Source organism: Panthera onca, chromosome B3, assembly GCF_046562875.1.
Source record: "Panthera onca isolate mPanOnc1 chromosome B3, mPanOnc1 haplotype 2, whole genome shotgun sequence".
NCBI classification, from domain to species: domain Eukaryota; kingdom Metazoa; phylum Chordata; class Mammalia; order Carnivora; family Felidae; genus Panthera; species Panthera onca.
The window spans coordinates 83973674-83998936 of record NC_138344.1 but is presented as its reverse complement, the minus strand read 5'-3'; the positions used below and the strand labels follow the sequence as shown (position 1 = coordinate 83998936).

General features: G+C 38.9%; 1 protein-coding gene across 3 annotated transcripts; it reads right to left on the bottom strand.

Moving 5' to 3' along the window:
• Positions 1-279: 279 nt before the first annotated feature.
• FAM177A1 (family with sequence similarity 177 member A1) lies at positions 280-24913 on the bottom strand. 3 transcript variants are annotated; one of them, XM_078448327.2, is made up of 6 exons: positions 24804-24913; positions 24586-24706; positions 18551-18724; positions 5628-5694; positions 4461-4558; positions 280-2315 (listed from the first exon to the last, which is right to left on the bottom strand). In XM_078448327.2, exons 2-6 carry the CDS (start codon positions 24676-24678, stop codon positions 2109-2111), a joined length of 639 nt encoding a protein of 212 aa, XP_078304453.2. In that variant the 5' UTR covers positions 24679-24706; positions 24804-24913; the 3' UTR covers positions 280-2108. The 3 variants fall into 3 exon arrangements, with proteins under 3 accessions (XP_078304453.2, XP_060475482.3, XP_078304454.2); XM_060619499.3 differs by lacking the exon at positions 24804-24913 and having other exon boundaries at positions 24586-24796; XM_078448328.2 differs by lacking the exons at positions 24586-24706; positions 24804-24913 and adding an exon at positions 22552-22662.
• Positions 24914-25263: the final 350 nt, after the last annotated feature.

Genomic DNA, 25263 nt, shown 5'->3' with positions numbered 1-25263 from the left:
TTAATATTTCAACTAAAAACACTATTGTATTTTTAAAAATCTGTCTAGCTTTATTAACCAGTACCAGGGTTACATTGTACAAAACTTAACCCCATTTCATTAAGGATTTTGTTAGAGAAATTAACTCACTGTAAAGATTCTCAATTATACTGTCCTGTGTTTAGTTTGTTTATGAGAAGAAAGATTAGAAGAGGGCAAAATACCATGAACTATGATCCAAAGGAAATAGTAATTATAAAAAGAGTTGAAAAGGAAGGAAAAGTGAAAGAGGCTTAAAAATAAGACAAAACCATTTAATGCATTTCTGGGAAATTTTATAGTTTGCATAAGTAAAGTATAAAAATTTAAGGCACAGTGAATAACTATATAAACATTACAAACTGGCCACTGTTGGACAAGTAGAGAAAGTGAAATTTAAGAAACAAAACCTTCATAATTCATCTTCCTTCTACTACAATCAGAAGAGTTTCTAGGTAAACTTTCAGATCTAGTGCCTTTCAAGAGAGAAGATTGAGATCATCTTTAGATATGCATGCCTTCACTGGATAAACCAATAAATATCTGAGTTAGAGGTCCTATCTCAAATGAAGTTTAAAAGAAATTGGAGGAGGTCAGGTTAACATATTTTAGCGTTACTGGTAAACTAAAATTTATGGTGACATTAATTACATAATCTGAAGATTAATCCTTTAAGTACTAAATTAAAGAGTTTACACCCATGACCAAAAAATTACCATCATATACCATGAAGTACCATACCACAAATCCTTGTAACTGAAGATTCCAGATGAAAAATTATCTTTCCTAAATCCTTCAAATTTTAGTTGAAGAACTTAATGGCCAGATGTTCGTGTTCACTGATAAAAGATTTCCTTAACAGGCCCACTGTACCCTATGTTAGAGTTTCTCTGAAGCCATATTTTATATAAAAATATTTAAGACTGAAAGCTTAATGCTGTTTTGAACAACCATTAATCTCTGAAAGCTTTAAGTTTGTGAAAAAGCTTTTAAGAGCAGCGTTTCTGAAATACTCCACACATTCTTCCTTACCCACATTTAGTTATAAATCAGTCATACATATATCTGTAAGATTATGAGCACATACTTAGGAATATTTTCAAAATCAGTTTCATATTATACTTTTGTAAGTTTTGCCAATAGCACAGCGGACTCTAGAGAGATGACCATACCTGGGTTAAGTAAATTGTCCACTTTACTGTTGTTACTTTGAAGAGGTAATAACCAGTCACCACTATGCTACCATGGCACCTTATACAATATTCAACAGTGGACCCCTGAAGGGTTAAGTCTTCATCTGTCCCTTACTCCACCCACCTCCCTGCAAGGACTTATCCCATAGGAAGCATTCAGGGTCCACTGAGTGACAAAACCAGGATGCCATGTGGATAATCACTAGGTGTTACCACTTGGAATACAAACACGTTAATAAATTCATCCCATAACTAGTGTTTTTAACATAATTTTCAAAGCTAGTTATTTGAGTACTGAAAAAGAAAAAGATTAAGTAGTAACCTGCATTAAAAAAAGTAAACCCATCTTAAAATTGGTGTTATCATCTTTTCATAAAATATTCTCAAGGAAAGAAAAATCAAAGTGCTTTTGTCTTGCTCCTTTTATTACACACGGTAAACCATCCTTAGTATGAAATTAATGGTTAGATGTATAAATGTAAGACAACATGAGAAAATCTATGGGGGAAAGTCCTCATTTTAATCTGAGACCAGGAAGATCAGCTCCAATTAGTCTTAATCAGTAATTTAACTATTTTTTTCTTACAAACACAAATAACAGACACGTTTGATAATTTAACTCTTAATTGGCAATTACGGCTCTAGAATGTCCTTATTTTTTTTAAGAATATTTTAAAACCAAAGCACTAATTTGACATACAGTAAAAGCATAATATAAATGCCCAAATTTCAGATCTGGCTTTTGCTAGATAGAGCCTAAGAATAAAGAAACATTTCTCCCTTTCCAGATAATAATTTAAAATATAAATAATTGTATTAAGTCCCACTGAATAAAGAATGTGAAAGTTCCTGGTATTATAAAAACCCTAGAGTTTGAAGGTTGATAGTCATTTCATTCTACGGTGGGACAGAGACTGGATTTTGTTTGTTTTCCATAATTACTTCACAGTCTGCCTCCATTTCAAAATTGAGATTCACAAATGAACTGGATGCCCCTGTTTCTGGTTGATCCGTCTGGACAATGGAATCAGCTTGCAGTTTACTCTGCTGGTACTGTCTTTCTGCTTCTTCAGACATCCTGTTTTCTTCTTCTTCTTCTTCTTCCTAAAAAGAGGAAATATCAAGAATTGTTGAAATGTAAATGCCCAGAAGAAATATTTGTTCCCCTGCTTTCAACTACTTGTGCGTTTGTTTTTTTTAAACTAAAACATTAGTGTCATGTCCAATTCAGTTTGGTCAAATTAAGACAAGACTTACCTCCCTGTCCCCTGTTCCCAAACTGAAATGGAAACTATTATATGACATTTTAAAGAAAGTGATGTTATTTTTAAAACACGGTACAGCACTGCTTCCCTTAGATGGGACCTGAATTAACTTTGACAAAGGCTATATCTTTTCAGATTCTAATCTAAATTAAAAAATTGCTAGAGGCGCCTGGGTGGTTCAGCCAGCTGAAGAAGTGTCTGACTTCAGCTGAGGTCAGGTCTCGTGGTTCATGAGTTCGAGCCCTGCATCAGGCTCTGTGCTGACAGCTCAGAGCCTGCAGCCTGCTTCAGATTCTGTGTCTCCCTCTCTCTCTCTGCCCCTCCCCCACTCATGCTCTCTCTCAAGAATAAACATTAAAAAAAATTTTTTAATTGCTAAATACTGTATCACTTCAATTATAGGATATCAGCCTATTCAGTGGAATAGGGTGGTCTATTCACTAAATGGTATAACATGGTTAATGCTTCTGTAAGCAGCTTGTATACAGATAAGGCAGTCACTGCCCTCAAGAAGTTTACAATCTAGGAGGGAAGTTAAGACATGTAAAAAGAGTATTAAGACAGAAAGGAATAAGCACTATAGAGATTTAGACAGTAAGTAATTTCTAGTTCCAGAACTACTAAATTCATGGAGGAAGTGGCAATTGTATCAGTCAACACAATATGCGTAGTCAGTACAGAATAAGTAACCTGTCAAGATCACTCTAGAGCTTGCTTGAGAGAAAACAAGAAAAAGAGAACACTTAGGACTCTTTAATAGTCCAGATGAGGTAATGAGGCTGTAAACAAGGCTGGTAGTGTTAAAAACACTCATGTGTTCATAAAACATTTTTGAAACCATATAACAAATATAAAGTAAGCTGCCTTAGGCACTCTCCCGTTGCACTCTGCTCCAGTGACAAAGTACTATTCTTGCCACTTCTCCAGATACATGACTTCTCTTCATGCCTCTACATTCTAGCTTTAGCTGAGCTGCCGTCCCCATTTGCTTGAAGGAAAATAATAAAAGATTCCAATATTTATCCCATGCTCATCTATATACACTGGGTGCTTTTTCTAAGCATTTTACATATTAACTCATTTAATCTGTAGAGCAACCCTGAACATGGATGTCACACTTCTGATTATTAAGATGAAGAAACTGAGGCTTACATGGGGCAACTGGGTGGCTCAGTCAGTTAAGCGCCTGACTTTGGCTCAAGTTGTGATCTCCCAGTTCACAAGTTCGAGCTTGCACTGGGCTCTGTGCTGACAGCTCAGAGCCTGGAACCTGCCGCGGATTCTGTGTTTCCTTCTCTCTGCCCCTCCCCCCACTCACACTCTGTTTTCCTCTCTCAAAACATCAATAAACATTTTTAAAAATTAAAAAAAAAAGAAACTGAGGCTTTACAGACGTTAAGCATCTTGCTCAAGGTTACAAAGTTAGAAGTGGCACAGTCAAAACTCGAATTCAGACCCTTTGGTTCTTCAGCCCATGCTCTTGAGAGCTAAACTTTTCTCATTCCTTAAGGCTCAACCCATTTTACCCCCACCCTAAGACCTCACTACATTTGCAGACAAAATTGCTTCACCTCTTTGTGCCTTAACAACTGGCACTTACACATTTCTAATACTTGTAATTTTCTGTGCACCTAACCCTCCACGTCTATATATCCTAAGTATAGAGACTAAGTCTTATTTGCTCATCTTAAAATTGGAAAAATAATCCAAAGAGAGATGTATGAAGATTAAATAACACCTCACATAACACCTAGCACAATGAAATCTAGCTTAGTTTCACACCAAGATCCTAGAGAAATTTCAGTATTAAAAAATACATAAATTAAAAATATCTAAGTTGATAAATTAATAACGCTAGAATGAAATGCCTATCCTAAGGGAGCTCTCTTTTGGGCAGCTAAGGACGATATATATGCTCATTATACAACCCATGAAGTCCACAGTAAACCGAACTGAATGAAAAAAATGTAAAAAGGAGACACACCTCCTTCTTCATCCGGTAATACTCATCAATGGCATATTGGTATTTAGGGGTGCTGATGCCCAAAACAGATGCAATCTTCTCTCCAAGAAAGTCACACACTAAGGATACAAAAGTTAGATGACTTACACAATTCCATAAACTTTTCTTAAGTATTTTCTATGTGCAAGACACTGTAAAAATACAAAAGTTACAGTCTCTGCCCTCAGGGAGATTATGAACACTTAATACATCTCTTCTGTGTATCTTCCTTGATTTCCCCAAGAGGCAGCAGTGGCTCCTTCTGGGTTCCTAACAACACTCTCCTTATACCTCTAATTATAACCCATATCACCATGTATTATAATTATCTATTATGTGTCTATTTTTTAAAGAAAAACATATACTCTTAGAGAGTTGGGACACCATTAGGCTGTAGGAGAGGAAGGGCTTGTTCTCTAACACTCACTGAGTGCCTGCCACATGCCAGGCACTGTGAAAGGTTAGACTCAGAAGGGCAGATGAAGCACATCCAAAATGTAATCCAGGTCTGAATGTAAAGCTCATGTTCTTTTCATTACACCACACTGTGTAGGTATATCAAGTGTTCAGTAAACGTTTCTTGTATGAATTACTGTTCAAAATTAGCTCTAGTAAAAAGCAGAAAATGACAGAAGCTATGAGGGAGTTAAAACTGGAAACAGAGGAAAGCTTTATGATTTAAAACCTATGTTTAAAGTTAGCATGATTAAGTCATAAGGTGATAATTCATTTCCTTCAAATATGACTTAGTTACAGATCAACTTAAGATATGAAATATTAATGAAATTAAAATATAAATGAATTGTAACTACAGGCTCTAGAATAAGCAGTCAGACAGAATGACAACAGTATCAGTAGGAAATCATGTAACAAAATAGCAAAATAGCTGCTGACAGAACTAAGTTTCAAAAACACAAAAATTAATATAAAATAAAATAATAAAGCCATTTTTCAGTTCTTTAAAAAAAAAAAACCACAACCAGGAGCTGAAGATTAGATTAACATCTTCCAATGCTAGCTAACTGCTGAAAGCAAAGTAATTACCTCCCTATTGTTTCTCCTTCACTTTGGAGACACCCCATTTGGGAAAGCTCCTGTTTTTGGAGCATATTATAATAGTTATACAATACTCAAACAGAAAAGTAGTACCTGAAAGGGTTGATGTGGCAGCTCGAAGCATGTAAAACCATAAGTAGGGGCCCCAGGTAAGTTTTGTCTGCAACAAGAAGTCAGGTTAGCAACATTCATACCTAAACTCATTCTGTATATTTAGGCCAGAATGAAGTAATCAAATACTTGGTTGGCACATAAAACATTCTATAAATAGTACTATAGACTACAATGCAACTAAAAATTTAAAAGTTTTATAGACAGAATTCTACAAAGACATTTTATATTTACCCATTTAACTACCACCACCTTAAACCCATGGAATAACCAAAAAAAGCAGCAGCCCCTAAAAATGGAGTTGGTAAGTCATAGTCTTGATTATTTATGAATTGACAATCTATAGCCTTTCTCCTGTCTTGCTGTTTTGTTGTCTTTATTATTGATAAGCACAGTATCAGAGAGATGATGCAATAAATAGAAAGGGACCTTAAGAAATCATACAGTACATGGGAATGCAAACTCGTGAAGTCACTCTGGAAAACAGTATGGAGGTTCCTCAAAAAATTAAAAACAGAGGGGCGCCTGTGTGGCTCAGTTGGTTAAGCGTCTGACTCTGGCTCAGGTCATGATCTCACGGTCTGTGAGTTTGAGCCCCACGTCGGGCTCTGTGCTAACAGCTCAGAGCCTGGAGCCTGTTTCAGATTCTGTGTCTTCCTCTCTCTCTGACCCTCCCCCATTCATGTTCTGTCTCTCCCTGTCTCAAAAATAAATAAACGTTAAAAAAAAAAAATTAAAAAAAAAAAAATTAAAAACAGAACTACCCTATGACCGAGCAATTGTACTACTAGGTATTTATCCAAGGGATACAGGTATGCTGTTTTGAAGGGGCACATGCACCCCAATTTTTATAGCAGCACTATCAACAACAGCTAAAGTATGGAAAGAGCCTGAATGTCCATCGATGGATGAATGGATAAAGAAGATGTGATATACACATATACAATGGAGTATTACTTGGCAATGAAAAAGAATGAAATCTTGCCATTTGCAACCACCTGGTTGGAACTGGAGGATATTATGCTAAGCGAAATTAGTCAGTACGAGAAAGACAAATATCATATGGCTTCACTCATATGAGGACTTTAAGATACAAAACAGATGAACATAAGGGAAGGGAAGCAAAAATAATATAAAAACAGAAAGGGGGACAAAACATAAGAGATGCTTAAATATGGAGAACAAACAGAGGGTTGCTGGAGGGGTTGTGGGAGGGGGGATGGGCTAAATGGGTAAGGGCCATTAAGGAATCTACTCCTGAAATCACTGTTGCACTATATACTAACTAACTTGGATGTAAATTTAAAAATAAATTAATTCAAAAAATTTTTTTAAATCATACAGTACTGGGGCGCCTGGGTGGCGCAGTCGGTTAAGCGTCCGACTTCAGCCAGGTCACGATCTCACGGTCCGTGAGTTCGAGCCCCGCGTCAGGCTCTGAGCCCCGCGTCAGGCGCTGGGCTGATGGCTCGGAGCCTGGAGCCTGTTTCCGATTCTGTGTCTCCCTCTCTCTCTCTGCCCCTCCCCCGTTCATGCTCTGTCTCTCTCTGTCCCAAAAATAAATAAAAAACGTTGGAAAAAAAAATTAAAAAAAAAAAAAAAATCATACAGTACAACATACTTTATGATACAGTAGGCAAATTAAGATTCAGATAAATGAAGCAGAATAAGGGTATATCAAATGAACTTTCAATGGCAGGAAAATAAATGACCAATAAGCAACAAGATGAGTTTTTGTTTCTTTAAAGGTTATAAAGGGACTAGACCATATAGCCCAAGACAAGCTGACTGTATATTTATAGGACCAATGGTAGAATGCAATCTACATTGTACAATTCCATTGTTAATCTTGATGCTGCACTTCCCACAGAATACTTCTGTGAAGGTTGCCACACAGATGACAGTTTGCCTCTGTGCATGAAATCAGTGATATAAGCATGCTTCACTATACCAATATTTTTGTTTACCAAAAGGAAGTAGAGAGCAATCAATCAAATAACAATTATTATTATTATTTTAATACTGTTTCCAGGAAGGAGAAAAAAGATAACATTCTTAGCTAAGATATGTTCATGATTATAAGGGTATTAAAACAGCAAACACAGGAATATCTGTAACTGGGTAGACGAACTAAAGAAAAAGGGGGAAACATATAACAATCTTCTCATGAAAAGTAGGTAAGCGAATTTCTGTGACAGGATTCTTGGAAAGACACAGAAGTGAGTTAGCTCCTCCACTTCTATTTACACAAGAATGAGTGTCCAAGCAAATAAATTCAACTAAGAAAATACTGTATATTTATGTTTTCCTCAATCAAATCTAATATATGTATATCTTCTACATTCAGAGCAGGAAGCATCTCTCTTATTTGAGGATAAGGGTTATTTTAGGGACTCTGTTTAAGATGCTCTCATCTTGGGGCGCCTGGGTGGCGCAGTCGGTTGAGCGTCCGACTTCAGCCAGGTCACGATCTCGCGGTCCGTGAGTTCGAGCCCCGCATCAGGCTCTGGGCTGATGGCTCGGAGCCTGGAGCCTGTTTCCGATTCTGTGTCTCCCTCTCTCTCTGCCCCTCCCCCGTTCATGCTCTGCCTCTCTCTGTCCCAAAAATAAAAATAAAAAACGTTGAAAAAAAAAAAAATTTAAGATGCTCTCATCTTAATGTTTACCTTTTTTTTTTTTAATGTTTATTTTTGAGAGAGAGAGAGAGAGAGAAAGAGAGAGCAAGTGGGGAAGGGAAGAGAGAGGAAGACACAGAATTCGAAGCAGGCTCCAGGCTCTGAGCTGTCAGCACAGAGCCCGACGCAGGGCTTGAACTCACAGACTGCGAGATCACGACCTGAGCTGAAGTCAGATGCTCAGCCAACTGCGCCACCCAGGCCCCCCTTCATGTTTACCTTATAGTCCTTCCAACAAATGGGACAGTGCAGTAATCTAGGGAATGGAACCAGTTTCTATAACACATTATAATGATAGGGCCAAGAAACTACTTAGAAAGGGATTAAGCAGGCTTTTGAAGGAAAGCATGTATTTCTAAGTGGACCAATTCTCCTGTGGTTGTTTCTAGAGAGAACAATTGCTAATAACCATGTGGTTGGTGACTACCAAAAAGTCAAACCTGCTCCAGAGCTGAGGAACCAGATAAGGATCCCCGAATAACATCTATCATCACACACAATTATACAGAATGAACGTATAGGGCTCTTTGTTTAGACACTGACCTCACTGAATCAAAAGGACAGATGACTCAAGAGCCTACAATGGAACCTTGCCACTACTGCCAGCATCGCTACCGCCACCACCATCCCAGTAATAAGTAAAATGGACTAGATCTTGGTCTTCAAGACTTCCAGTTTATGATGCAAACTCAAGCTGATTCATTTTTTCTACAAAAATTTAAGTATCAATCTCCTCCTGAATAAAGTATCCATCTCTTCCTTAATAGAGAACTATTAAGACTTGCTATCTTTTTGGTTTCTAAACTTATTTTTTATTTTTTATTATTTTTTAAATGTTTTATTTGTTTTTTATTCTCAAATTAGTTAACATTCAGTGTAGTCTTGGTTCAGTAGAATCCAGTGATTCACCACTTACATATAACACCCAGTACTCATCCTAATAAGTGCCTTCCTTAATGCCCATCACCCATTTTCCCCACCCCCATCAACCCTCAGTTTGTTCTATTAGGAGTCTCTTATGGTTTGCCTCCCTCTCTGTTTATACCTTATTTTTCCTTCCCTTGCCCTATGTTCATCTGTTAAGATTCTCAAATTCCACATATGAGTGAAATCATGTGATGTCTTTCTCTGACTTATTTCACTTAGCTTAATACCCTCCAGTTCCAACCACATTGTTGCAAATGGCAAGATTTCATTCTTTTTCATCACTGAGTGGTATTCCATTGTATATATATATACCACGTCTTCTTTATCCATTCATCAGTTAACGGACATTTGGGCTTTTTCCATAATTTGGCTATTTGTTGATAGTGCTCCTATAAACATTGGGGTTCATGTAGCCTTTTGAATCAGCATTTTTGTATCCTTTGGATAAATATCTAGTAGTGCAATTGCTGGGTTGTAGGGTAATTCTATTTTTAACTTTTTGAGGAACCTCCATACTGTTTTCCAGAGTGGCTGTACCAGTTTGCATTCCCACCAACAGTGAAAGAGGGTTACCCTTTCTCCACATCCTCACCAACATGTTGTTTCCTGAATTGTTATTTTTAGCCACTCCGACAGGTGTGAGGTGATATCTCATTGTGGTTTTGATTTGTATTTCCCTGGTATGAGCGATGTTGAGCATCTTTTCATGTGTCTGTTAGCCATCTGGATGTCTTCTTTGGAAAAAGTGTCTATTCATGTCTTCTGCCCATTTCTTCAGTGGATTATTTGTTCTTTGGGTGTTGAGTTCGATAAATTCTTTATAGATTTTGGATACAACCCTTTATCTGATATGTCATTTGCAAATATCTTCTTCCATTCTGTCAGTTGCCTTTTAGTTTTGTTGTTTCCTTTGCAGTGCAGAAGTTTTTTGGTTTTTTTAGATTTTTTTTTAGTGTTTTATTCATTTTCTGAGAGAGAGAGAGAGAGAGAGAGAGAGAGCGAGCAGGGGAGGAGCAGAGGGAGACACAGAATCCAAAGCAGGCTCCACAGCCCAGAGCCTGATGTGGGGCTCGAACTCACGAACCATAAGATCATGACCCGAGCTGTAGTCAGACGTTTAACTGACTGAGCCACCCAGGCACCCCAGCTGTGCAAAAGCTTTTTATCTTGATGAGGTCCCAATAGTTCATTTTTGCTTTTATTTCCCTTGCCTCCTCCAGAGGCATGTCAAGTAATAAGTTGCTGTGGCCGAGGTCAAAGCAGTTGCTTCCTGTTTTCCCCTTCTAGGATTTTGATGCTTTCCTGTCTCACAATTAGGTCTTTCATCCATTTTGAATTTACTTTTGTGTATGGTGTAAAAGTGGTCCACATTCATTCTGCTGCATGTTGCTGTCCAGTTCTCCTAGCACCATTTACTAAAGAGACTGTCTTTTTTCCACTGGATACTCTTTCCTGCTTTGTTGAAGATTCATTGGCCATATATCTGTGGGTCCATTCTGGGTTTCCTATTCTATTTCATTGATTTATATGTCTGTTGTTGTGCCAGTACCATACTGTCTTGATGATTACAGCTTTGTAATACAGGTTAAAGTCTCGGATTTGATGCCTCCAGCTTTGGTTTTCTTTTTCAACATTACTTTGGGTATTGGGAGTCTTTTGTGGTTCCATACAAATTTTGGGACTGAACAACTTATTTTTAGATTACAAAAGTAATGCTTATTTACTGTATAATACTTAGAAAATGGGGCAAAATATAAAGAACATCTAAGCCACCCATTTTTCCACTACCTGTAAATAATTATCATTAATATTTTAGTATATTTTCTCAGTCTTTTCCTAAGTGTGTATGTTTTTTTACAACACTGTCATACTTTCTTTATCCTGCTGTTTTTCCCATTTACAATATTGGCATTTACCCAAAAGAACTGAAATCTGAACCTTGAAGAGTTATTTCCACTCCCATCTTCACTGTAGCATTATTCATAACAGCTAAGATGTGGAAACACCTAAATGTCCACTGACAAATGAATGGATAAAGAAATTGTGGTGTATACATATAATTGAAAAATTCACCGTAAAAAAGAAGGGAATCTTATCATATACAACAACCTAGATGAAACTGAGGACATTATGCTAATAAAATAAGCCAGTCTCAGAAGGACAAATATTGCATGATAGGCCATCAATCAGCATTTCTGATCCTGCCCACAAGCCACCTATTACTGAGACTAAGTTCCACGTAAATGCAGTTGACAGGTAGGGGATTCCTTCTGTCAGCCCCCATTCATGGAATGGAGGCTATACCATGGGCATGGTGCCACTAAGAATATTGGGGCACTGATAGGCCCAGTTCATGAGGCAGTGAAAAAAACCAAAAAGATCTAAGGCTCCTCACCTCCACCAAGCAGTCAGCTCTTAAAGTAGATGTGTCACTCAGAAATGCACCACTGTCCCTACCACCAACTTCAGAGCTCTGGTTAAGAGATTTTGCCCAGGAGAATAAGCCATAAAACAGATAGTTCCTAATCTTTTCCCAAAGGAACTGACTTCATTTGCAACAGAGCTGGAAAAGTTCAAGCCCAAAGGGTGCTCTCAAAATCAGTAGAGATTATGGTGAAAGGTAATTGAGAGGAAGTTCTTAGAGTCTATAAAGATGCAGGCTAAACTATAGGCCAGCTAGTTTTTTTTTTTTTTTAATGTTTTTAAATGTTTTATTTATTCTTGAGAGAGAGACAGAACATGAATGAGGGAGGGGCACAGCGGAAGAGGGAGACACAGAATCCGAAGCAGACTCCAGGCTCTGAGCTGTCAGCACAGAGCCCGACATGGGGTTTGAACTCACGAGCTGTGAGATCATGACCTAAGCCGAAGTCAGACGCTCAACCGACTGAGCCACCCAGGCACCCCCCCATTTTTTTTTTTTTTTTTTTTTTTTTTTAGGAGCTAGTTTGTAGCAGAGAACAGGACATGGGGAGGAGACAGACTTCACTAAAATAATCCAACAGTCACTAAACAGAACAAAACAAAACAAAAACACAAGCAAATAATAAGACTGGGTGGGAGGGAGGAGAGGGAGAAGGCAAGGGGCAGTACCCAGAGTTGTTGCAATATGTTATCTAAAATGTACAATTTCCAACAAAAAACTAAGAGTCATGCAAAGAAACAGAGAAGTATACTCTGTACACAGGAAGAAAAGCAGGCAACAGAAACTACCCATGAGTGACTAGATGTTGGATTTAACAGAAAAAACATCAAAGTAACAGAAACCATAATTAAAGAAATAAAGGAAGGAATAACAATGTTGCATCAAAAAGACAAAATCAGGAGCGCCTGGGTGGCTTGGTCGGTTAAGCGTCTGACTTTGGCTCAGGTCATGATCTCATGGTCCATGAGTTCGAGCCCCGCGTTGGGCTCTGTGCTGACAGCTCAGAGCCTGGAGCCTGTTTCAGATTCTGTGTCTCCCTCTCTCTCTGCCCCTCCCCTGTTCATGCTCTGTCTCCCTCTGTCTCAAAAATAAATCAACGTTAAAAAAAAATTTTTTTTTAAAAAAAGACAAAATCAATAAAAAAATGAAAATTATTAATGAGAACCAGATAGAAATTCTGTAGTTGAAAAGTGTAATAACTAAAATGAAAAATTCAGAAGAGGGACTCAACAAAAACTGACAGAAATGAAGGGAATAGACAACTCAACAATAACACCTGGAGACAACACCCCATTTTGAATAATGAATAGGACAATCAGGCAGATCAACAAGGAAATTGAAGACTTGAAAAACATTATGAACCAACCAGACCTAACATATCTATAGAACACACCACCTAACAACAACAGAATATACATTTTTCTCAAGTATGTACAGAACATTCTCCACGACAGACCAGATGCTGATATCCATAAAACAAACTTCCATAGGTTTAAAAGGAGAGAAAGAATACAATGTATGTTCTCCAACCACATGGGGGTGAAATTAGAAATCAAGAAAGAAAAAAAAATGTGAAAATTTAAGAAACATGGGGGAAATAGAGGCGCCTAGGTGACTCAGTGGGTTAAGCAACTGGCTCTTTTTTTTTTTTTTTTTAATTTTTTTTTTCAACGTTTATTTATTTTTGGGACAGAGAGAGACAGAGCATGAACGGGGGAGGGACAGAGAGAGAGGGAGACACAGAATCGGAAACAGGCTCCAGGCTCTGAGCCATCAGCCCAGAGCCTGACGCGGGGCTCGAACTCACAGACCGCGAGATCGTGACCTGGCTGAAGTCGGACGCTTAACCGACTGCGCCACCCAGGCGCCCCTAAGCAACTGGCTCTTGATTTCAACTCAGGTCATGACCTCATGGTCAGTGGATTCGAGCTCCACAATCAGCTAATGGCACAGAGCATGCTTCAGATTCTCTGCCTCCCTCTCTCCCTCTAACCCTCCTGCATGCTTTCTCTTTCTCTCTCTCTCTGTCTCCCCCCTCTCAAAAATAAATAAACTTAAAAAAAAAAGTAGTTAAAAAAAAAAAGAAATATGTGGGAAATAAATAACATATTCTTAAAAAACCAATAGGTCAAAGAGAAAATACTTTGAGATGAATGAAAATGAAGATGTAACACACAAAATTTATGAGATGTAATTAAAACAGTTCCAAAAGGGAATTTCAGGGGCGCCTGGGTGGTTTAGTCAGTTGGATGACCAACTCTTGATTTTGGCTCAGGTCATGATCCCAGGGTCATGGGATTGAGCCCCGTGTCAGGCTCCAGGCTGAGCATGGAGCCTACTTGAGATTCTGTCTCTCTCTCCCTCTGCCCTTCTCCCCTGCTCACACATTCTCTCCAAAATAATTTTTTTTAGAAGGGGAAGTTCATAGCTAATTAAGAAAGAAGATAACCTAACCTTCCACCTCAAGACACTGGAGAAAGTAGGGCAAACTAGACCTACAGCAAGCAGATGGAAGGAAATAATAAAGACCAGAGTGAAAACTAATGAAATGGAGAAAAAAAATAAAAGAGAAAATCAATGAAACCAAATGCTCATTCTTGGAAAAGATCAACAAAATTGATCAATCTTTTGCTAGACTGACCAAGAAAAAGGAAGACCCAAATTACTAGAATCAGAAATGAAAAAAACAGAAAAAACTATAAAGGAATACTGTGAACAACTGCATGACAACAAATTAGATAACTTACCTATAAGAAATAAACAGAACTGCCACAATGGACTTAAAAAGAAAGAAGACAATTTTGTAATAATAATAAAAAAAAAACTATACACAGGGTGCCCAGGTGGCTTAGTCGGTTAAGCGTCCAACTCTTAATTTTGGCTCAGGTCATGACTCCACAGTTCATGGGATCAAGCCCCAAGTCATCCTCTGCACTGTCAGTGGAGCTGCTTGGAATTCCCTCCCCCTCCTCTCTGCCACTCTCTCACTCTCCCACTTGCACTCTTTCCCTCTCTCAAAATAAATAAACTTTAAAAAAAACAAAAACAAAACAAAAACAAAAAAACCAGACACGATGAAAAGCCTAGGCAGCTTCACAGGCAAAGTCTACCAAACATTTAAATGAGAATTAATACCAACTCTGGGGGCACCTGGGTGGCTCAGTCAGTTAAGCATCAGACTCGATTTCGGTTCAGGTCATGATCTCACAGTTCATGAGATCGAGCCCCACATCAGGTTCTGCACTGACAGCACAGAGTCTGCTTGGGATTCTCTCTCTCCCTCTCTCCCTGTCCCTTCCCTGCTTTCTCTCAAAATAAATAAATAAACTTAAAAAAAAATAAAAGAATACCAATTCTTACAAACTCTTCCCCCCTACTCCCCCGCCAAAAAACCAGGAGTGGCAACAGTTCCCAACTCATTTTAGGAGGCCAGTATTACTCTGGTACTAAAACCAGACAAAGACCTTACAAGAAAATTACAGACCTGTATTTTCTATGAATATGGGTGCAAAAATTCACAGTAATTACCAGCAAACCAAATCAGGAACATATAAAAATAATTATATACAATGATCAAGTGGGTTTTATCCTAAGAATGTAAGGCTTGTTTAGCATCCAAAAAATCAATTAATGTCACTATACCAATAGAATAAAGAACAAAAATCTCAAAACCATCCCAATTGATGCAGAAAAAGCATTTTACAAAATTTAAGGCTGCATCATGATTTTAAAAAAAAAAGCCTAAGAATAGAGGGAGGTTCTTCAAACTGATAAAGGGAATCTACAGAACACTCATGGCTACATCATATTTAACTGTAAAAGATGGAACAGTTTCACGCAAGATTTAGAACAAGATGAGAATGGCCACTTCTCAGCACTTCTATTCAACATTGTAATGCAGGTTCTAGCTAGGGTAATTAGGCAAGAACATCAAATAAAAAGCATCCAGATTGGAAGAGAAGAAAACTGTAAGAAAACAATTCCACTTACAGTAGCATCAAAAAAAAAAAAAAAACAAAAAAAACTTAGAAATAAATTTAAGAATGAAGTATAAAACTTATACTCTGAAAATTACAAAACAGTATAGAAAAAAATTAAGGGAGATCTAAAGAAGTTAAAGATTCATGAATCAAAAGTCTTAAGACATCAATGCTCTAAAATTTATCTACAGATTCAACATAATCCCTAGCTAACTTCTTTGCAGAAACTGACAAGCTGATTCTAAAATTCATATGGAATTGAAAGGGGCCCAGAATAGTCAAAACAATCTTGGGAGAAAAAGGACAAAGTAGAAAGTCTCAATGCCTTCAACTTCAAAATTTGCTATAAGGCAACAGTAACCCAGACAGTGTGGTACTGGCACAAGGAAAGACATATATACATATATCAGTGGAGGAGAACTGAGGGTCTAGAAATAAAACCACATTCTATGATCAAATTTGACAAGAATACTAAGATCATACAATGAGAAAAGAATGAGAAAAATGGAAAACCACATGCAAAATAATGAAGTTAGACCCTTACCTCAAACTATATACAAAAATTAACTCAAAATAGATCAAAGACCTGGGGCACCTCAGTGGCTCCGTTGATTAAGTGTCCAACTCTTGATCTTGGCTCAGGTCATAATCTCATGGTTTGCTTTGTAAGTTTGAGCTCCATGCTGACAACACGGAACCTGCTTGAGATCCTCTCTCTGTCTCTCTGCCCCTTCCCTGTTTGTGCACTTCCTCTCAAAAATAAATAAAACATTTAAATAAATAAATAAATGCCAGGTCACTGTAACTTTATATCAGTGAATTGTAAGCCAAGTGAACTGTATTTCAATAAAGCTTTTATTTCCTTTTTTTTTTTTAGAGAGAGAGAGAGAGAGAGAGTAAGGGTTGAGGGGCAGAGGGAGAGAAAGTGAGAGAGAGGAGAGAGAGAGGGAGGGAGGGAGGGAGGGAGGGAGAGATCTTAAGCAGGCTCCACGCTCAGTGTGGAGCCCAATGTGGGGCTTGATCCCATGACCACAGGATTATGATCTGAGCTGAAATCAAGAGCTGGACACTCAACTGACTGTGCCACACAGGCACACTTCAATAAAGCTTTTTTAAAAAAGAGTTAATCTTTAGGAAAGTAGTAAGAATGCATTCGTTTCTACGCAATGCTTTTATTATCAGTTTCTTTGTAAGTAGAGAGCAACTTTTGAGACAATGACTTTTAAGGGGAACCTGGGCAGCTCAGTCAGCTAAGTGACCAACTCTTGATTTCAGCTCAGGTCATTATCTCACCGTCTGTGAGCCCCACGTTGGGCACCATGCTGACAGCACGGAACCTGCTTTAGATTCTCTCTCCCCTTCCCTCTGCTCCTTACCCACTCATGCTCTCTCTCTCTCAAAATAAATAAACATAAAAATTAAATTAAATTAAATTCATACATATATACACAATGTATATAAATAAGAATCCCTTCAAATTATTTTTTTTTAATTTTTTTTTTTTAACATTTATTTATTTTTGAGACAGAGAGAGACAGAGCATGAATGGGGGAGGGGCAGAGAGAGAAGGAGACACAGAATCGGAAGCAGGCTCCAGGCTCTGAGCCATCAGCCCGGAGACTGACGTGGGGCTCGAACTCACGGACAGTGAGATCGTGACCTGAGCCGAAGTTGGACGCTTAACTGACTGAGCCACCCAGGCACCCCACCCCTTCAAATTAATTTAAATGCCAAAAAAACACTTATTCCAACAATTCTCCCACTGCATAAAACACCTCTGCAATGTTTTGCATGCATTTGGAAATGCCATCAGAGTATACTGCACGGTCCTTTGAATATATTCTATAGTAGAGACTCTGGATCTGATGTTTTTTTAATAACCAAAATTTATGAAGAGTGGAATCTAATAAAAAACTAGTAATAACATTTTTAAAATCAAATACAAATTAATAATTATCTATCTTGCTATCCTGGTTTATTTTCTTTATAGCAATTTTCAGTCTAATAATTATAGTATGTATTTATTATCTGTCTGCCCACTAGCATGTAATAGAAATTTATGTACCCATTGCTGTATCAACAGTGCCTGAAAAAGAACCCATTAGAAAGTCAGTAAATATTGATCAACTAAACTCTCAAAAACCTACTTAGAAGGACAACACTCCTTTTTAAGAATGTACAGCTAGTCCTATAATTTTATAGTACATCATGTATAATTTAGAAATTCTTAAATTTAGCTGATAAGGCACATAAAATTAAGAACTATTCACTCCCATGTTCTTTTCTTTTTAATTTTTTTTAATGTTTATTTATTTTTGAGAGAGAGAGAGAGAGAGAGAGAGAGCGAGCGAGCATAAGCTGGAAAGGGGCAGAAAGAGAGGAAGACACAGAATCCAAAGCAGGCTCCAGACGCTGAGCTATCAGCGCTCCAGACGCTGAGCCTGCCATAGGCTTGAACCCACGAACCATGAGATCATGACCTGAGCTGAAGTCGGATGCTTAACCAACTGAGCCACCCAGGCATCCCTGTACACTCCCATCTTCTACTTAAACTTTGAGGCAATATAAAAAAGAACTGACAAATCCTAAGTTTTAGGTGGAAACTATTATAGTCCTTAATTCAAAGGGACTGGAATTCAAACACTCTTTAGTAAGATAACTCTTAAAGAAACCTAGCCACACTGACAAAGAATTCTGACACTCAAACGATTTCAGACTACTGAAATGCAGGAAATATTTCCATCCATATTTGTAAAAATACTATTTTCTACCAAAATCATAATGTATAATTTGATAATCAATATATAGTTAATTTAAACCTCAAAAGGCCCCTTCCATTCAATGTTTAAGGGGAAACAAATCAATTTTAAAAACCACTGACAGAAGTATCAAACTTACCGGGTCAACAGTAGGCAAAACGTCTTTCTTCTCCAGGCCATCAACTTCATCTTCATCTGTGCTGTATTCTTCCATTGTTTCACCACTCACAAAGTGGATGACTCTCCTCGGGACTTTCTTCTTTTTTCCTATGACTCCGAGTTCTACATTTTCAAAGCCTCTTTCACTATTCATCTAATGTCAATAATAAGATAATGAGTTTCAAGTGAGGTTAATCTTTCAAATGGCGAAAAGATTCTTAGTTGCTGTATTGTAGGGAATTAAGAAACATAAACCAATCCTTAAATGTTTTTTTAAAAGAGGTCACATACACACAAGAGTGTCAGCATAAATGTGGAGTTTAATGAATAATAAAGCAAACACATGCACACTCACTACTGAGGGTAAAAAATAGAACTTAACCAATAAACGTTCTTGAAGTCAACAGCTAAGAAATCAAGCACTGCACTTCAAGTCATAGCAATTCCAATGCTATATAATATGTGAAGATACTCTGGACTTCACTCATTTAAAGAATAATGCTAATTATGGATTAATGTACAATATCAAAGGAAAATCATATAGATGCACATATACATACAGTAGAGACATAAAACAAAATAACAGTTCATGGCAGAGAATTCTACATCTCTGGATTTGGACTTAGCTATGTGTGGGCAAAACAAAACTAGTATAACTTAACTCTGTATCTCTCCTTTACCCAAAAGTTCCTAATTAAAATGCTTTTTAACGCCAACTGGTACCAAAAGTGAGCAAAACTATATAGGGAAGGGTAGACCCTGGGTTGAAAGCATCCCCCATGAAGACATTCAAACCGAAAAAAAATTTTAAACTGTGCAGTCCAAATAAAATTCATTTGTAAACCAAATCTGGAAAACAGGCCATAAGTGTTCTATCTCTAAATTTCCATATTTCTTAGTCAATAATGTATAGATGACAACAGTTTTCCTGATAGTAAAAGGATTTTACAAATTTCAGTATAACAGTGTGTATGGAATTCTCATTACACTCAAATTTCATTCCAGGGAAATACTAATTTTACCTCACATATATAGCCATGTTCCAAACTCAGAGTAAATGCACATTGTGGGAGAGGACAAGGTTTTTCACTGTCATCTTGCCTCAAGTTTAAACTCCTAAGAAAGGCTTTATTTCATCTCCTTACTAGAATATTTCAAAAAGGCCAGTGCAATTGTGAAGAAAAATCTGGCAAGTGGTTACTCCTAGGGACAGGTACTAAGACAGGGGCAGAGGTTGAGGCAAGGGAGTAGTCAAGGGGGCCTGTTATTCTTTTTTTGTAGTTTTCTTTGTTTTGTGATGAGAATATGTTCATGTATTACTGATATAATTTTATGACTAAACAAACAAAATGATATAGGACTACAGGACTGCCACGATTAGAGTCCACATTGGTGGGATTCTGTAGAATAGTCCAGAGTTCAAAAATTTCGTCCTCTATAAGGAGTCTTACACTTGTATATACGACCAAACAATTTAAAACCATGAATGTTGTTCAACCAACAGGAAAATTCTTTGAACTGCAGTTGCAGAGATGGGATTATACTGATAAAAATAGTGGACTAGAACTGCCCAGTTATACAAATGTAAGTAACTTTACTTTTGCATTATTTTCTCTAATCCTCTAAGTTCCTTCTTCGAAAAAATATATGGCCTCTCTGTTCTTCACTTCCCAAAGGTAAGTTTAGTCATTAGCCAGGATCTGAATCCAGCTATAACCAACTCAAAGAACACATACATTGCTCCAAGACACACGAAGACATCACTGACAGCATCTACAACTCCTGTACAGTGAACTGAGATCATGAAAATCTTGAGAGCAGGGGCTATCTTTGGATTAACCTGAAAAAACAAAAGCCACAATTCTCCCTACCCTGTCTTGAAGGTTCAAACAAATCCTGGACCTTAATAAAGGAAGACCAGCCCATTTATTATGTCCACAAACAAAATGGACAACAAATAGTCCACCAGGTTTACCTGGTCCCTAGGCACAGTGAGCCATTCCTACTCAATTTCATTTTTCCCCTTGAAATAAGATTTGGTTTATAGGTGTTCTGATGTCAATATTTCCTTCCGAACCATTACTCAGCTCTGCGGATCCCTTCACAAGCAAGGGAAAGTCAGAGGAGTTGGGTTATATCTCCAGTCATCACACTATCTGGATGGATCTGATGCCAAAGCAACAGTCCCTGTTGGTAGACAGAGCTGAGACTTTTCACAGCACATCACCATGTCCCATTCCACCCCCATTAGAGCAGAAGCAGCTTCTCACTGCTCCCTCTGGTAATTTCTCATCGGCTTAATTTTTCCTTTCTTAGATAAAGGCAAAGGAGAAGGCATATCTCTCATTGGCTCAACTACTTTACCTTCCTTCCTTGGACAACTTGAATACATCAAAACATTCTGGCTGGTTCATAACAATTAGTATAAACTTAGCTACTATCTCCATTAGCTGTGACTCTTGGCAATATTCCTTCCAAAAGATTTTTTAAAACCTGCAAAGGTGAAGGCTGAAACATGATTCCTATTTTTCATTCCAACACCGAGGTTAAGTTTAAACAAAACTTTGAGTAATATTCTCTACACACAATATAGAATTAAAAATGGCATTTTATTTGCTCTAGTAACATTTCATATAAAGATTTTTATTAAAGAGACTTTTATCTAATGGCTTCCTTTTAAAAATTTAATATTAATTTTTGATACAATAAAACCCAAGTTTTAGGTTTATCTTCTTAAACAGGAATAAGCAAACCTTTTCTGTAAAGGTCAGATGGTAAATATTTTAGGTTCTGCAGGCCATATGGCTTCTATCACAGCTACTCAACTCTGTGAAAGCAGCCATGGACAATACATAATAAATGGGTACAGCTGTGTTCCAAAAAAACTTTATATAGTGGCTAGTGGGAATCTGGCCCATAGGCTATAGTTTGGTCAACCCATCATCTTAAGGAACAAGAGTGGCAAGTAAAAAAACCTGTGAAAGACAGTTTATGACATGTGATTCCAACCTCTAGGGAAAAAGAAAGGGGGAACAGTGAAGGGAGGCATTGATGAGTAAAACCAAACAGAAAATGAAAATAGTCTGGTGCAAAATTCCCAACAATTATAAATGAAAGTTATTCTCTGAATTTTGCAAATGTTTCTTTTTTACTGATAAACAATAAACCTCTTAGTAAGAAAAATTTCACAGTCCATAATACAAATTCCATTTTAACAAATTCCAAAGATCCGAAAAAAGAGGTTCCTAACATCAGGAAATTAATAGATGCATTGTCAATTCACATTTTATAGTTAACCAGACTAGACTGTAAATTTACTTATCTAGTTCCTCGGGGCCTGATTTTAACGGCAATTTTCTTTTTATACAGTCTCATAGCACCAAGAACTTCTTTAAAACATGTACTGCACATCATGGAATTTATTCTGTGTCACCGTCCCCAACTAGGTAGCAACATGGAAGTAGGCACAGTGTGTATCCTTCACTAGATAGTTCCTAGCACATCATAAGTTCTTGGTATCAGAGGTGCTACATAAATGAATGTGTAGCACTAAAATTTTCACTCCTTTAATAATATTGAGGCTCAGATTTTGGTTAAAAGTCTAGTCAAAGAACCTGCCTGATAGGATATCACAACAGGTACTGAATGGCCTGATTTGAGGTGAAATTCTAAACACAGAGCCAAGCTCCTATTTCTTACTCCTTTCCCTACACTGCATTTAGAATTTCTCAGTTCAGACAACTGATCAAGGACAGGAGGCTCTCCTTCCACCCAAGTCCCCACTTGGGCCTCTTTGCTCTAAATATGCTCAAAGGCATAGATCTGGGGTTCCCAGAGATGTTTCTGTTTCAGGAATGTGAATGAGAGAGCAAAAAAGGGAAAGTCAGAAAACAGTTTGTATAGTATGAACCTATTTATGTTTAATGCAGAAGAGACGATATATGCATAGGAAATCTCGGAATGATCACAACAGAAACTTACTTTTGGTGAAAGTGAATGTGAGATACTGGCGATGGGGGTATTCTTATGACTTCCTACTTTTTGTTCAACAGCCTCCTTTACTGTTTAGATATTTATTATGTTTCAACCAGGAATCTGAAAATAATATAATATCACTACACCAAAAAACAAAGAGCCTCTCTTCAAACAATATTTAGCTGATAAATCAATACAGGTATGTTTACTTTGCTATTAGAGTGATTCAAAGCTTGAAGCAGTGATGAAAACAATGATAACAACAGAAGGAAAAACCAAATGAAAATATATTGAACACTACAGACTTCAAGGTCCAGTTCACATGTACCTGTCAGCAACAGGTCTCAAGTGAAAATGAAAAGAGGCTCCCTAATCAATTAGTGTTGCCCCTGAATTCCTTCTTGCTGATGACTTTTCTCCTTCTCAAGTAGGAGAAAAACAAGAAATTCCATATAAAAACTAGTATGGAGAAAAGTTTTTGTTCACGCAAACTACGTTCTATACTACAAGAAGCTACACTCGCATTCACGCACTATTCCCTAGGAAACTGTAGTTTGGGGGAAATGTCTTACATTCAGGTGGTGGTTAGTCTCAAAACTGAAGCTACCCAAAAAGCTTCATTTCCACTGAAGGTGGAAAGATTTCTACATAGGAGCAACTCGAGGTTCTTAATGGCCCACACTGTACTAATAAGCTAGTTTCAGGTGAAACAATTTCTTCATTAGTTTTACTTGGCCAAAGTTCCTAAACTATTACTTTATTTATTTATTTTTTTTAATGTTTATTTATTTATTTTTGAGACAGAGAGAGACAGAGCATGAACAGGGGAGGAGCAGAGAGAGAAGGAGACACAGAATCCGAAACAGGCTCCAGGCTCCGAGCTGTCAGCACAGAGCCCGACGCGGGGCTCCAACTCACGGACCGCGAGATCATGACCTGAGCCGAAGTCAGACGCTTAACCGACCGAGCCACCCAGGCGCCCCTTATTTAATTTTTTTTTAATAAAGGGACACTTTATTATTTTTCTTAAAGTAGGCTCCACACCCAAAGTGGGGCTTGAACTCACCATCTTGAGATGGAGTTGGATGCTCCACCAGCTGAGCCAGTTAGGCTCCCCTAAACTACTACTTTAAGCTATCAAACTGAAAACAAAACAAACCTCCAGACCTTACCTCTCTAAACTTCTGCTGTCCAACACAGTAACCACTAGCCACATGTGGCTAATGCTCCCTTAAAATGAGGATAGCCCAAACTTAGACGTGCAGTAGGTCTAAAACACACGCAGGATTCCTAAGCCTTGTACCAAAAAGAACGTAAAATATCTCATTGTTAACTTTCACATTAATTACATATTTAAGTTTTTTGTTAAATTAGGTTAATAAAATATTAATAATATACAATTAAAAATTAAAATTTCTTTTTACTTTTTAAGTAATGGCTACTAGAAAATGTGGCTCCCATTATGCTTCTATTGGGCAGCTCCGAGCCTTAGTTACCCCGCGAGTGAAATGGGGATAACGCCCACATCATGCAGAAGTTATCAGGATTAAGTGAAAGAAAGCCTGTAAACGCTCAGCACATAGTTGCTATTAGCTAACCAAAGGGCACAAACAAGACAACTCAGGCGCTTGCACAAGGAGAGGCAGAGAAGTGTCTGAAGCCGCCGTCACCTGGCTTCCAGCTACTCTAAGGACAGCCTTTCGGAGCCACGCCTTCGTTCCTCGCTCGCAGACCCCAAGCAGGAATAGCACCCCCGGGAGCCCCCCCACAGTCCGCAGAGCTGCCAGCGGAAAGGGTTGGTGAGGGACGCCCTGCTGTGGCGAGGCGTTCGCCCCTTGCCCCAAGCCGGTGCCTTTGGGCAGAGGCGAGGATACCGTGAGGACGAACCCCGAAACGCACCTCCGGCGGGCGGCCTGCTCGGAGGAACACAACACCGGGCAGGCCAAAGAGGGCAGCCGGCGGACGAGGGCTGTCTCCTCTCGGCTAGTCTCTCCTAGCCCCAGCCTCCGCGCCGCCACCTCCCTCGCCGGCCCCACCTACCTGCCGAGTCGATTCCCTGAACGTCGCGGCGGCCGCAGCTCCAGAGGCTCCTACTGCTTCTCCCTCCGCACGGCTCAGAGGCTCCGGGTCCATCGTTGTCACCGCTACAGGGCTGCTGGCGCTGGCAAGATAGAACGTAATGGCCGATAAGCCCATTTCCATTCTCCGCCTCCCCACCCAGGCGCGGACCGAGCCGGCCGTCACGAACTGGCACTCACCGGCAGCGCCCACCTCGCGCCGCGCCCGGCCACGCCAAGGCAGGAGGAGTGGGGCTGCCTTGATGGGTGGGACCCGCCTGAGGGGCGGGGCCGGCCGGCGCCTCGCCCCCCACTCCGGCTTCGCAGACCGCGGCCTGGGCGACTCAGCGACCAGCTCGCGTGGGGCGGAGCGAGGAGGGCCGCCAGCAGCACCGCTTCCGGCCCAGCCCACGTCCGCAGCTCTCGGAGCCGCCGCCTGGCACCACCGGTGACGTCATGCCTCGTACCTGCACCTGGAGCTTGGCCTTGGGGATCCCGGGGCAGCCATGCAGCAGCTGCGTTTTGGGCAGTCACCCTCCCAGATCTTGGTTTCTGCACTTGTAAAACCAAACAGCCTTGTAGTATGCTTCAAAGGTTTGTCAAATAGATTTTAAGATGTACGGCTCATGCTGCATATTCCATTCCTAACATGGATGACAGT

What these genes read in the sequence shown, in the direction of transcription:
- FAM177A1 (XM_060619499.3), bottom strand. Translation starts at nt 24,747, where the DNA reads ATGGAAATGGGCTTATCGGCCATTACGTTCTATCTTGCCAGCGCCAGC. An exon ending in TTTTGCCTACTGTTGACCCG is followed by an intron (nt 5,695 to 18,550) that starts GTAAGTTTGATA and finishes TTCTTGTTGCAG; the next exon opens with ACAAAACTTACCTGGGGCCC. An exon ending in ATTACCGGATGAAGAAGGAG is followed by an intron (nt 2,316 to 4,460) that starts GTGTGTCTCCTT and finishes TCCTCTTTTTAG; the next exon opens with GAAGAAGAAGAAGAAGAAGA.